The 15,103-nt window shown below is 33.3% G+C and overlaps 1 protein-coding gene across 1 annotated transcript in view; it reads left to right on the top strand.

Annotated features, from left to right (window-relative positions):
• Positions 1-15,103, top strand: part of LOC148948630 (protein unc-13 homolog A-like) — a 143,658-nt gene that overhangs the window by 90,493 nt on the left and 38,062 nt on the right. Inside the window, exon 7 of the mRNA XM_089094982.1 lies at positions 6,811-6,936. Coding sequence (XP_088951108.1) covers positions 6,811-6,936 — 126 coding nt within the window. The remainder of the gene's footprint in view (positions 1-6,810; positions 6,937-15,103) is intronic.

Raw genomic sequence — 15,103 nt, 5'->3', positions numbered from 1 at the left:
AGTGCACTTTCGGTTGTTTCCCCAGCTTTTTTAAATGAAACAAGTGCCTTTTCCAATGAAATGACCAAAAAAGGGTGATTTCAAAACCTAGGCAAGAGCAAAAACTAAGGGGGCAAGGACGTCCCTTCCTTTCAATTACAGCCGTTAGAACTAGCACACAGGTTTCATCGCAGAGTGAATCTTAAAGGTTCAATTCAAAACTGTTGATCAATCAAGCTTAATTTTTGGTAGATGTTTACTTGAAAAGTTTTTAATTTTAGTTAATTTGTTTTCACAATAATCTTTTACTTTTAATATGACTAGGCGATTTATGAAGCTTACTAAGAGGGTCTGGAGGAAGAGTATATGTGAGGAGATCTTAAAAACCTCCAGTTAAGGGCTTTGGACCATGATTATTGCAATGGTTCCGTTTTGTGCTTCCAAACTCTTCCGCTTAAGAAGTGGTACCAAAAGTGCCATTTTTCGTGCTATATGGCACTTTTGGATGGTAAAATTGATAAAAAAAAAGTATGTAGATATAAGTAAAAGGTTTAAAATTTGCCTTCCCGTGATATGCCTTAAAAAATGAGTGCATCACGCTTGCTAAAATAGTGGATTGTCTGAAAAATAATCATTAGAAGGGACAAATCATGATTGAAAAAAAAATCCAAGCTGGAATCGAACGCATGATAATCTAATTCGAAGTCCAGTGCTGTACTGACAGAACCACACCTCTAATAATGTAATTTAATATATTGATGTTTGTAGGACTTTAATTGTGTAGCTTATTAAGGAGGGCTGGAGGAGGAATTTGCAGGAGGTGTTCTTGCAAACCTCCAGTTAAGGGTTTTTGACCATAATTATTACAATGATACCGTTTTCTGCTTCCAAGATTTTCCACTTAAGAAGTGGCACCAAAAATGTTATTTTCAGTGTTATATCTCACTTACGAATGGTAGAATTGATAAAAAGCACGTAGTTATGAGCAAACGTTTTCAAATGAGCCATTAAACATCACTCTAAAAAGTCCTAGTAGCCCGCTCGCCCTAGCTTTCCCATTTGAGACATGGCACCAAAAGTGCCGTTTTTAGTGCTATTTGAAGCTTCCAGATGGTGGAATTTATAGGAGGAACCTAAATATGAGTAATATTTTTTATATGAGCTACCAAAAATCTATCTAAAATGTTCTGGTAGCCCGCTAATCTCCTCCCTCGAGAAACGGCAGAAAGAGTACCTTTTTTCGTGCCATATGGCACTTGTACACGACTAAATTTAAATTAACTATGCGCATATGAGGAATAGCTCTTAAATAAGCTAATAAGCATATCTATTTGATGTTCTATCACGCCGAAAACCGTGGAATAAAGAAGAAAAAACGACCGTTTCGACATTTTTTTACTTTTAGTTACTAAGCGCTGTGGTTCGCTCTTTACTAAGTTGCAGGTATTACTTCAACCATGACAAAGAGTTCATTGCAAATTCTTCTCAGAAACTAGTTAACATTAAAATCTGTGAAATCTAATAGATGGTAGAATTTTTAAAAACCTAGTAAATATAAGCAATAGCTTATAATTGAGCAATTAAACATCTATCTACAACGGTGTGGTAGCCTGCTGACGTTTCAGTAGGTTACTGATGAGCAGACGATTTATGAAACTTACTAAGGGGGCTGGGAGGGGAGTGTACGGGATGGTTTCTTGTGAACCTCCAGTTAAGGGCTCTGGAACATAACTATTTACAATGATACCTGTTTTATACTTCAGAGCTTTTCCACTTAAGAAGTGGCACCATAAGTTTTGTTTTCAATGCTATATCGCACTTACGAATGTAAAATTAAAAAAAAGCACGTATATAAGAGCAATAGCTTTCAAATGAGTCATTTAACATCACTTTTATAAGTTCTGCTACCACAATAGCCCCAGCTTTTCCACTTGAGACATGACACCAAAAGTGCCGTTTTTAGTGCCATTGGGAACTTGATGATGGTGGAATTTATATGAAAGACGTACATATGTGCAATATCTTTTATATGAGCTATAAAAGATCTGTCAATGATGTTTTGGTAGCCTGCTAGTGCCACCCCTTGAGAAATAGCACAAAAAGTGTCATTTTAGTGTCATAAGACACTTGCAGATGCCAGAAATCAAACAGTTCGTGGTAACGAACTGTAAGTAAGGAGCGACCCGGCTCAATGGTAACCGAAACTCTAGAAAACGGGTTTTTGATACCAATAGATATATCAAAAGAATCAGATTTCAATGCTGATTTAAAATATATAACTTTCATCAAGTTTAGTGCAACCGTTCAAAAGTTACGCGCCTGAGAAAATATGGCTGATTTTCAAAAAAAGGAGGAAAGACCCTCTCAAAATTATAGAACCTTAATGAAAATCACACCATCATATTCAGAGTATCAGAGAACCCTACTGTAGAGGTTTCAAGCTCTTATCCAAAAAAATGTGAAATTTTACATTTTTTTGCCAGAAGAAAGATCACGGATGCGTGTTTATTTGTTTGTTTGTTTGTTTGTTTGTTTTTTTTCCCCAGGGGTGATCGTATCGACCCAATGGTCCTAGAATATCGTGGGAGGGCTCATTGGAACGAAAATTAAAAGTTCTAGTGCCCTTTTTAAGTGACCAAAAAAAATGGAGGGCAACTAGGCCCCTCCCACGCTTATTTTTTTCCCAAAGTCACCCGATCAAAATTTTGAGATAGCAATTTTGTTCAGCATGGTCGAAAATATGATAAATATGTCTTTTAGGATGACTTAATCCCCCTATGTTCCCAGTGGTAGGGAAAAACGTTTTTAACTTTACCAATTTTTACATTTTTTTATGGTTTATGGGGAATTTTCCAGATTTTTTATGGTGGTTTTTTTTCGGTTTGGGGTAGGTAAGGTGGGGCCGGGGGTGATGTTGGAGGATCTGTTCATGAAGGAAGTTTTCATGTGGGAAGGGAAATTGCCATGAAGGGGGCGCCGGACTTGCCAGCATTATTTATTGGATATTGGGAAGTATACAACCATTTTCAGGAAGGATTTTTTCTGGAGGGGGGGCTAGAGGAGGGGGTTACTCTGGAGAATATTTCTGTGGAGGATGTTTCTTTGGGGTAAGGGACATTTCTATGAAGGGGGCGCCGGATTTCCAAGCATTATTTAAGAAACGATCAGAAATTAAATAAAAAAAAACAAGTTTTTTCAACTGAAATGTAAGAAGTAATATTAGAACTTAAAACGAACATAAATTATAACGTATGTGAGGGGGTTCTCACCCAAGTCAATACCTCTCTCTTTACGCTACAGTTTTTTTTTAGTGCTTTCAAAAGAGATATCTATGCTAATTAAACGGCCTGTGTGATTCAGGGGTTTCTGAATCAAATATTTTTTTAACTTTTAACGTAAAGAGCTTGGTATTGACTAAGGGGAGAACCCCTTCATATAAGTAATAACATATACGTAATAAAAAAAACAATAAAAAAACAAGCGATACGGCTCAATAGTAATCGAAACTTTTAAAAACGAAATTTTAATGTCAATAAATGTATCAAAAGAATGTGTTTATAATGCTGATCCTAAATATATAAATTTTATTAAGTTTAGTATTACTCATCAAAGGCTACGAACCTGAGAAAATTTACTCGATTTTTTAAAGAGGGGGGAAACATCCCCTACAAGTGAAAGAATTTTAATGAAAATCACACTGTCAGATTCAGCGTATCAGAAAACTCTATTACAGAGGTTTCAAGCTCATATGTGCAAAAATCTGCAACTTTGTATTTTTCGCCAGAAGAAAAATATACGAATATAGAAGTTAGTTATGTAAGTTAATTTGTAAAGACATCCATTTAGCAAAAGAAAAGTATAATTTTTATGCAAATAAAAGCTGTATTAACTAAAAAACGATCAGAAATTAAATAAAAAAAACAAGTTTTTTAAATGAAAGTAAGAAGCGACATTAAAACTTAAAACGAACAGAAATTATTCCGTATATGAAAGGTGCTGTCCCCTCCTCAACGCCTCGCTCTTTACGCTAAAGTTTGACTCTGTCTCACAACTTTATTTTTTAAAACAATAAAAAACTTTAGCGTAAAGAGCGAGGCGTTGAGGAGGGGACAGCCCCTTTCATATACGGAATAATTTCTGTTCGTTTTAAGTTTTAATGTCGCTCCTTACTTTCAGTTTAAAAAACTTGTTTTTTTATTTAATTATAAAAAGCACGTAGATATGAGAATAGCTTTTGAATGAGCCATTAAGCATTTCTCTATGATGTTCTGCTAGCCCGCTAGGCCTGTTGAGAAAATAAGAAAAAAAAACAGCAACAAAAAGGGAGACAGTCCTACCGATACAAAAAAGGGATTTTCCTTGTTTTTCAGCGAGGGGGACTGTAACTTCCCTGTACAAGGTTTTCGACCATGTCGATTCCAATAGTACACTTTTCATTTTGATCTGACGACATTTTCGAGGTGTCTGAGGCTTTTTTCGAAATCACCATAAATTTCCTCTCGCAATACACTTTTACTTTTAAGATGAACTGAAACAATAGTTAACATTCCTGAGTCAGTGTTAGATGGGATATTTGTTCACTTGGTAGTTTTTTTCAAAGCGCATGTTTTAACTTTTGGTTACTATGGGCTGTAGTTCGCTTTTTACTAAGTTGCAGCTACCGCTGCAACCATGATACCTTGCCGGGACATGCTTTGAAAAATGAGCCTAGAAAATGACTGAAAAAAAACAACAACGGATACCGATATTCCCGATACGATACATGCGATACCAATACACACGATACCGATACGTGAGATATCGATACGCCCGATACCACATACAGCCTTTCCCCGGGGACTATGGAGGGCCATATCATCATCAAAACCATATATATTGGACCTTTGAACAATGTTTAACAAAATGGCTAGCTCAAAATTTTTATAGGACTAGTTTGGGGGGAGGTGGCCTGTAGGGAGGGGGGCTATTTGCCCTCCAATCTGTTCGGTCACTTAAAAAGGGCACTTACAAATTTAATTCCCTTTCGAATGTGCCATTACAAATCTTTCTATGATGCTCTGGCCACCCCCTAGCCCTGCTAGAAAAAAAAAGAGAAAAAAGGGAGACAGATCAGTGCTATCCATGCAAAAAAGTCATTTTCCTTGATGTTCAAGGTGGGGGATTGTAATTATCTTACAAAAGTTTTTGGACCATGCTGATTCCAATGGGGCACTTTTTATTTCGATCTGACACCATTTTGAGGTGCTTCGGGCTCTTTTTCGAAATCAACATAAATTCTTTTTCGCAATAAACTTTTACTTCTAAAATTAGCCGAAACAATAGTTACCATTCCTGATTTAGTATCAGATGGCAATTTTTCTCACTAGACAGTTTTCTTGAAAACACGTTTTTCAACTTTTGATTGCTATGGGCTGTGGTTCGCTCTTTACTAGGTTGCAGCTGCTGCTGCAACCATGATTCACATTAGTTTTCGTGTGTTTTGTACTGAAAAAAGTTGTTTGTGAGTTAGACCAAAAACAATGCATACTGATTAGCCCAAAAGGAAGTGAGCAAAATTACGAGTTGCAAAAAAATTGACGTAAAACTTAAACCCTCTCTCCTACAAGCTATCTCCTATACCGCCGTTCGCCAAGCCAATACGGCAAACATGCACAAACAATAATACGATCAGATAAGTAAAAAAGTTATTACTCGTCACTGGATACTTAAAGAACAGCATAGAAAGACGTTTTACGTCTATTTAGAACAGTCTCCCGAGAGAAGTTATCCCTAGAAAACCGTCAGTTGATTCCTTGAAAAGGAAATTCAACAGACACGACTTTAGGGAGAAAAGGTAAGAAAAAGTTTACTTTTTGACTAGCAGTATATCAGGCCCTAAGTTTTATACCAGGAAAATTAGATATAAAAAAGGTGACATTGCAGCTGCTTATACTTGTTTCATGATTCAAGCCGTTGCCTCATCTTGGCGTTTAGGATATGGCAACATGTTTGGCTCCAGAAGGTATGTAAAAAGCAGTAATGGTGTTAGAACTCATCACCTGGGGGAGCAAGGTATACAAAAATTACAACTGTGACAGTTTTTAGACAATTCAGTACCTTAATAGGAATGTAAAAAAATAAAATAAAATGAATTAAATGTCAGATGTCGGAACAACTAGAAAGTAGGGGAGGAGCTGCCCCCCTACCCAGGACTAGAACTGCAACTGGTAATAAGGACAACATTTTGGAATATCTGGATAAATGAGGCACGGAAAACCTATTAGCATTCCCGTTTAGAAGTTATTTCCAAAGATTTGTTAAAAACCTGTCTTTTTTGCATAAAATGATACATAGATGTGATTTAGAGACAACAACTGAATTTATGTGTGGAAACAAAAATACCGACAAATTGAAGAAATATTACAAACGGTGCAGAAATATTACAAACGGTGCACCAAAGTCAAAGTTCAGAAAATTTGCGTTTCCAGATGAGAAACCGCAGATTTTTTCTTTCCTTCGTGCACTCTATCTATTATCGGGTATCTTTCGGGTATACAAACTACTAACGATTCATCGCAGCACCAAGCCACCTGAGGCCAATACCCCTACGCACGCTCATCCTCCATCCCAATCTATTCAAAGCCTCTCTCTTTACTCCCTCCCTAGAAGCCCCCATTTCCCTTCAATCTTTCTTTATGACATCCTCCCACCCCAATCGCGGACGACCTGCTTTCTCTTTCGGATATCTTGCATAAATTTGATGTACACTAAGGTATTAATCACTGTGTTTCCCCACTCTTTGATGATGATTATTGTAGCCTAGGATTAAATTAAAGAATGGAATAATTTTAGGTACAGGAGTTATCTTCACCTCCAAGAGCTTCTACTGTTGTTAAAGACTGCGCCACTGCTTGCCTTCGATCAACCTATCAATTTTTATTTGAACATTGCTATGAGCTATACAACAGGGAATATCAGGTAAATATATTTTCATCTGAATTGAAGTAATTTAAATTTTAAAGGCTTTTACACTACGACAAATAAGCGACAGTTGACTCGGAATCCATGAAACTTCGACGTGATAAAAATTATGCTAGTTAAGGTTGTGGACTATTTCAGGCCATAAAACATGGAAAGACTGTAAGGAAAACGAGAATATGAAGCTTTGTCCAAGAACAGAAAATCTTTTGTTACCTGTCAGAGACTAAAAAAGCATTACGAAGCTTAATCAGAAAGTATAAACTAAAAAAAAAAAAAAAAAAAAAAAAAAAAAATGTGATGTTGATTTTTAGAGGTAATGGATTATAACCTTCCTTTATTTTTTGTTTGATCTTTGAAGAAATTTACATGGAAAGAAAGCTATTGAGGTGAGTACCCCCCTACCCCTCCAAATTCAGGATTTTAAAACAAAAAACAAGACGCATCAGTATAACAAGCTATAATCATCAAAGAAAGGTTAAATACAAAAGTAGGTGCAAGAAAACAGAATCGGATTTATGCAGAAGCTTTGTTGAACTAAGTATATTTTTCAGTCAGCACGTTGCGATAGCCATTTTGTTAAAAATAATTCAAACATCAGATAATAAAAACTCCGGGGTCGACACAAAGTCCCAGAGCCCGGGGGCAAGTAAGTTATGTCCCGGGGGCATATAAGGTTTTCATGTAAGGAGAGGTCGTATAAACTTCAGAGGTGGCTCATTTAATTGGGAATTGAAATTTCCAACCTTGGAGAGTGCATTTGTTACCTTATGTGTTACCTTATACCCCCCCACACACCCTCTTTTCCCCAAATACATCCGATCAAAATTTTGAGATTTCCAGTTTGTTTGAAACAGTCCAACGATCTGATAAAAACTTAGGGTTCAGCATAACAGTAGAAAGGGGGGTACCAGTCGTGACAGGACATAATTTATGCATGTTTTTATGGTTTTCTCAGTGAGAATGAAAAAACAGAATTTTTCTCATTTGAAAAAACATGAATTTTCTCACTTTGATGGATGTTTTTCTTGGACGGTTATGTGTGTTGTTCAATTTATTTGATGTTTTTCATGGATGTTAACAGCAATTCATGTCTGTTTTATGTTTTTTGTCAGTGAGAATGAAAAAACAGCAACTTTCTCACATTTATGGAAGTCAACAGCAATTTATGTCTATTTTATGGTTCTTTGTCAGTGAGAATGAAAAAACAGGAACTTTCTCACATTTATGGATGTCAAAAGTAATTTATGTCTGTTTTATGGTTTTTTACAGTGAGAATGAAAAAACAGGAACTTTCTAACTTTGATGGATGTTTTATGGTTCGTTGTCAGTGAGAATGAAAAAACAGGAACTTTCTCACTTTAATGGATGTTTCAAGGTCGATTTATTTGCTGTTGTTTGTCCAGGTGTAATGACATTGGGGTGATTTACATAATCGGTGGGGGAATTATTGGTTCACGAAAGGGGAATTAAGAAACAAACATGGCTTCATTGTTGTTTGGCTAACCTAACCTGAGAAATTGATTTACATAATCGGTGGGGAGAATGTAATGATTTACGAAAGGGGAATTAAGAAACAAACATGGCTTCTTTCATCTTTAGGCTAACCTAACCTGAGAAATTGATTTACATAATCGCTAGGGGAATATATTGATTCACGAAGGGGGAATTAAGAAACATTATGGTTTCTTTAATCTTAGGTCTGAAGGATAAACGTTCTTTAGGTCGGAGAGAAAAATTAATATTCCATTTTTAAATAGGGCTTCATTGATCTTTATAGTCAAGAATTAGAAATAACATCACATATTATCTTGGAATTATGCGGGAGTCTAAAGAGATAGAAATTCTATTTTTAAATACGGCTTCACTGAGCTTTAAGTCGGAGAGATAAATTGATATTCTAACGAAACCTTAATAGTGTAGCTAGGAACATTTATGAGATGAAGAGATTAACGTAGGAAAGGGTTTCCTAGAAATTTGAAATGTGACAGCGCAGAGATGCCAAAAACAAAAGGAATACGCTGAAGTTACGATTAGGGATTATTTGGGCGAAACCGTTTTAGGGAATTATTTCGGTGAAACAGTTAGAGACATTTTAAAAGATGATTTAAAAGATGATTTTAGAAGAGGATTTGAGGGTGAAACTCTGTGGTCGTCATAATACACAAGTTCCATTTGCACAGTGTTGTGAGGTTCCCTACCACAACCCCAAAGAGTCCTCATACCCCACCCCAACCCCGAAGGGTCCTCATACCCCACCCCAACCCCGAAGGAAGCCCCCGGTCCTCAAAGGTCCACCGGGCTCCCAAAGGGCCACCCGGCCCTCAAGGGTCCCCCAGACCCCCAAAGAACCCCCTAGGCCCCAAAGGCCCCCCCTTGGCCCCCAAAGGGCCCCACTCCCTCTCCCTCCCTCTACTCCCCCTCCTCACCTTCCCCTCCCCCACCCCTCCTCCTTCTCCCCTCCTCCCCCTCCCCTCGTCCCCCTCCCCTCCCCTTCCCTCCCCCATTTTTTAATATTTTTTTGTGCATTGAGACACAGAAGGACCCCCTCCCCCGCCCCCCCTAAAGGGCCCCCGGTGCCCCAAAGGCTCCTGAGCCATCATTTTAATACTTTTTTAAGGCTTTATTATATCTTTTCAGAACAAATTATTATTTTAGGGAATTATTTCAGCGAAACAGTTAGAGACATTTTAAAAGATGATTTTTGAAGAGATTTTAGAAGAGGAGTTGAGGGTGAAACTCTGTGGTCGTTAAAATACACAAGTTCCATTTGAACAGTGTCATGAGGTCCTCTATCCCCAACCCCAAAAGGTTCCAATACCCCTACCCCAACCCCCCAGGAAGCCCCAGGTCCTCAAAGATCCCCCCAAGCTCCCAAATGACCACCCCACCCTCAAGGGCCCCCCCAGACCCTCAAAGGCCCTCCCCGGCCCCCGTCGTTTGTTTATGAATGGCGACAAACACCTATGATTTTGGGGTGTATGGGTTGCTATTTTTGACTTTTTTTAGTTAGATATCAAAGTCATTAATTGGTATGTGTTTTCTAAAAACTAGGATTTGTGATGTACGGTTTGCTATTTTTGACTTTTCCGAGCTGAATTTCTTAGCCTTTCATAGGGGTGTGTTGTCAGAAAATTATGATTTGGGATGTGTAGTTTGCTATTTGGACTTTTCAGAGCTATGATTCTTAGTCTCTCATAGGTGTTTGTTGTCTGAAACTTCTGGTGTAAGTTTTTGTGTGTGTGTGTGTGTAAGTTTTTGTGTGTGTGTGAGTTTTTTTGTGTGTGCCCATATCAATTCTATTTTCCTAAAATAATATAAAATTTTCGTGTGTGTGTGTAATAAGTTTTTGTGTGTGTGTAAGTTTTTGTGTCTGTTTAAGTTTTTGTGTGTGTAAGTTTTTGTGTTTAATTTATTTTTTTTTGGGCAGTTGTTATTTTTTTTGTATTTTTAAGTTTTTTTGGCGTATTTAAGTTTTTTGTTTTTTCAATTTTTTTTTGTGTGTTTAAGTTTTTGTGTGTGTTTAATTTTTTTTGTGTGTTTAAGTTTTTTTGTGTTGGTGTTATTTTGTTTGTTTTTTTAAGTTTTTTATTGTTTTTCTGTAAGTTTTTGTGAGTTATTAAGATTTTTTGTTTTTTTTAGTTTTTGTGTGTGTGTGTAAGTTTTTGTGTGTGTGTAATTTTATGTTTGTTTGTAAGTTTTTATGTGTGTGTAAGTTTTTGTGTATGTGTTTGTTTATATGTGTTTTTTAGTTTTTGTGTGTGTGTAAGTGTGTGTGTGTTAGTTTGTGAGTGTGTTTATGTTTTTGTGTGTGTTTAAGTTTTTTTGTGTGTAAGTTTTTGTGTGTGTGTAAGTTTTTTTGTGTGTGTGTATGTATATTTTTGTGTATGTAAGTTTTTTGTGTGTTTAAGGTTTTTGTGTGTATGTAAGTTTTTTTGTTTATTTTGTGTGTGTTTTAGTTTTTGTGTGTGTAAGTTTTTTTTTGTGTGTAAGTTTTTTTTTGCATGTGTAATTTATTTTTTTTGTTTAAGTTTTTTGTGTGTATTTATTTTTTTTTTGTGTTTAATGTTTTTTTGTGTATGTAAGTTTTTGTGTGTATGTAAGTTTTTTTTAGGTTGTAAGTTTGTGTTTGTTTTTATTTGCTTTTGCGCTTGTTAGTTCGGTTTTGTGTGTTATTTTTTGAGGTATTTTTTTATTGTGTATTTTTGTGTTATTTTTTTTTGGAGTGTGTAATTTGTTTAGTGTTAGTAAGTTTTTGTGTGAGTGTAATTTTTTATGTGTATTTTCGTTTTAGTGTGTGTGTTTTATTTTTTGTGTTTGTGTTATTTTGTGTTTGTTTTTTAGTTTGTGTGTGTGTGTAAGTTTTTGTGTGTCTGTGTAAGTTTATGTGTGTGTGTGTGAGTAAGTCATTGTGTGTGTGTAAGTTTATGTGTGTGGGATTTTTTGTGTGTGTGTAAGTTTTTGTGTGTGTGTAAGTTTTTTTTGTTTTGTTTATTTTTTTTTTGTTTTAGATTTTGTGTGTGTGTAATTTTGTTTTTTTGTGTAAGTTTTTTTGTGTATGTGTAAGTTTTTGTATTTGCGTAAGATTTCGTATGTGTTTAAGTTTTTGTGTGTGTGTGTAAGTTTTTGTGTGTGTGTATTATGGTTCGCGATTGTAAGTTTTTTTGTGATTGTATTTGTTTTTTTTTTTTTATTTATGTTGTTTTGTTTTATTTTTTGTTTGTAAGTTTTTGTGTTTGTTTTTGTTTGTTTGTTTTTGTAAGATTTTGTTTGTTTTTAATTTTTTGTGTTTGTTTGTGTAATATTTTTTGTGTGTTTAAGTTTTTGTGTGTGTGTGTAAGATTTTTTTTTTGTGTGTGAGATTTTTTGTGTGTGTGTAAGTTTTTGTGTGTGTGTAAGTTTTTTTGTGTGTGTAAGCTGGTTTGTTGGTGTAAGTTTTTTTTGTGTGTTTAAGTATTTGTGTGTGTGTAAGTTTTTGTGTGTGTGTTAATGTTCGGGTATTTGTTTAAGTTTTTGTGTGTGTGTATGTTTTTGGGTGTTTTTAAGTTTTTTTGTTTTTTTTATAGAGTTTTATTTATTTTGATACATTTTTTTTGTATTTGATTGTTGGATGGCTAGTTTTTGTGTGTGTTTGTAATTTTTTGTGTGTGTGTAAGTTTTTTTGTGCTTGTAATTTTTTTTGTGTGTGTATTTTTGTTTGTTTTTGTATGTTTGTGTGTTTTTAAGTTTTTTGTGTTTGTTAGTTTTTGTGTGTGTGTGTAAGCTTATGTGTTGTTATAATTATGTTTTTGTGTGACCACATAAATTCTATTTTCCTAAAATAATTTAAAAATTTCCACTTCAATTCAGATTTTTTCTGAAAGAGATGAAAGAATTTAAAATACTGTTCTAAATTCTTCATAGAAGATAGAAAAGTTCAAGTTCTCTTCTGAATTTTACCAAAGAACATAATTCAATTCTAATTTCTCCAGAGAAAATAAAAAGCTTCCACTTCAGTTTTAAGTTCACCAAGACATGGAAAATTTAAAGTTCACTTCTAAATTTTTCCGTATAAGATAGGAAAAGTTATTCTATGATTGTGATTATTTTCTTCGAAGATAAAAAATTTCACTTTAATTCTAAAATTTCTTAAATTCAATTCTGACTTTTCTCAATGAGATGAAAAAAATTTAAGTTCTACTCCTAATATTTTACAAGAAAAAGAAAAGCTCAACTTCGATTCTGAATTTTCTCAATGAAAAGGAATAAGTTATTGATTAAATACATTTTCCAAAAATAATGTAAAAAGTTTCCACTTCAATTCGGATTTTTCTCAAAGAGATGAAAAAATTTTAAATACTGTTCCAAATTTTTCTTAGAAGATAAAAAAGTTCAAGTTTTCTTCTGAATTTTACCAAAGAACATAATTCAATTCTAATTTCTTCAGAGAAAATAAAAAGCTTCCACATCAGTTTCAAGTTAACCAAGACAAAAAAAATTTAAAGTTCAGTTCTAAATTTTTCCGTAGAAGATATAAAAAGTTTTACTATGATTGTGATTATTTCCCGTGAAGATAAAAATTTTCAATTTAATTAGAAATTTTCTTAAATTTAATTTCGACTTTTCACATAGAGATGAAAAAATTTAAAGTTCTGTTCCAAATTTTTCATTGAAGATAGGAAAAGTTATACTTTGATCGTGACTATTCAATTTCTCTTCTGTTTTTTACCAAAGAAGATAATTCAATTCTAATTTCTCCAGAGAAAATAAAAAGCTTCCACTTCAGTTTTAAGTTCACTAAGACATAAAAAATTTAAAGTTCAGTTCTAATTTTTTCAGTAGAAGATTTGAAAATTTATACTATGATTTTGATTATTTTCTATGAAGATAAAAAGTTTCACTTTAATTCTAAATTTTCGTAAATTCGATTCTAACTTTTCTCTATGAGATGAAAAAATTTAAAGCTCTCTTCCAAATATTGTCACGGAAGAAGAAAACCTCAGCTTCGATTCCGAATTTTCACAAGGAAAGTAAAATAAGTTATTGATCAATCCTATTTTCCCAAACTAATATGAAAAGTTTTCACTTCAGTTCAGATTTTTCTCAAAGAGATGAAAAAATTTTAAATACTGTTCCAAATTTTTAATATAATATAAATAAATTTTAGTTCTTTTCTGAATTTTACCAAACAACAGATTTCAGTTCTAGTTTAACCAGATAAAATAAAAAGCTTCCACGGATTATTTTCTATGAAGATAAAAAAAATATTCCATAGTAGATAGGAAAAGTTATACTATGATTGTGATTATTTTCTATGAAGATAAAAAGTTTCACTTCAGTTTTAAATTTTCTCAAAGAAGCGAAGAAAAGTTCAACTTCGATTCTGAATTTTCGCAATGAAAATTAAATAAACTATTGATCAGTTCTATTTCCCAAAAATAATATAAAAAATTTACATTTCAGTTCAGATTTTTCTCAAACAGATGAAAAAATTTAATATGCAAGTCCAAATTTGTTCATAGAAGATAGAAAAGTTCAAGTTCTATTCTTAATTTTACAAAAGAACATAATTCAATTCTAATTTCTCCAGATAAAATAAAAAGATTACATGTCAGTCTTAATTTCACTAAGACATAAAAAAATGAATATTTAGTTCTAAATTTTTCCAGATAAGATAGGAAAAGTTATACTATGATTTTGATTATTTTCTTGAAGATAAAACGTTTCACTTTAATTTTAAATTTTCATAAATTAAATTCTGACCTTTCTCAAAGAGATGAAAAAAATTAAAGTTCTGTTCCGAATATATTCCCGGAAGAAAAAAAGTTCAACTTCGATTCTGAATTTTCTCAATGAAAATGAAATAAGCTATTGATCAATTCTATTTTTCTAAAATAATATAAGATTTTACACTTCAATACATGTTTTTCTCAAAGAAATGATAAAATTTAAAATACAGTTACAAATTTTTCTTACAAGATAGAAAAGTTCAAGTTCTCATCTGAATTTTACCAAAGAACAAAATTCAATTCTAATTTCTCCAGAGAAAATAAAAAGCTTTCACTTCAGTTTTAAGTAGATCAGGACAAAAAAAATTTAAATTTCACTTCTAAATTTTTCTAATGAAAACAGGAATCTCTTTGCCGAAACTGTTACTATTGCTCTTGAAGATGATAACTTTCACTTACATTAAAAATTTTCTTAATTTTAGCTCTGGATTTTCACATAGAGAAGGAACAGATTTAAGTTCAGTTCCAAATTTTTCATTGAAGATAGGAAAAGTTATACTTTGATCGTGAATATTCAAGTTCTCTTCTGATTTTTACCACAGAACATAATTCAATTCTAATTTCTTCAGATAAAATAATAAGCTTCCACTTCAGTTTTAAGTTGACCAAGACATAAAAAATTTTAAGCTAAGTTCTAAATTTTTCCCTAGAAGAGATGAAAAGTTATATTATAATTGTTATTATTTTCTATTAATATAAAAATTGTCAATTTAATTCTAATTTTTAATATATTAAATTCATACTTTTATCAAATAGATTAAAAAATTTAAATTTCTTCTCAAAATATTTTACCGGAAGAATAAAATTTCAACTTCGAGTCTTAATTTTCTCAATGAAAATGAAATAAGTCATTTATCAATTATATTTTCCCAACATAATATAAAAAGTGTCCACTTCAG

Source organism: Artemia sp. Qi Xiang Cuo, chromosome 9, assembly GCF_049724085.1.
Source record: "Artemia sp. Qi Xiang Cuo chromosome 9, ASM4972408v1, whole genome shotgun sequence".
Lineage (NCBI taxonomy): Eukaryota > Metazoa > Arthropoda > Branchiopoda > Anostraca > Artemiidae > Artemia > Artemia sp. Qi Xiang Cuo.
Note: the sequence above shows the minus strand (reverse complement) of the source record. Positions and strands in the feature narration are given on the sequence as shown.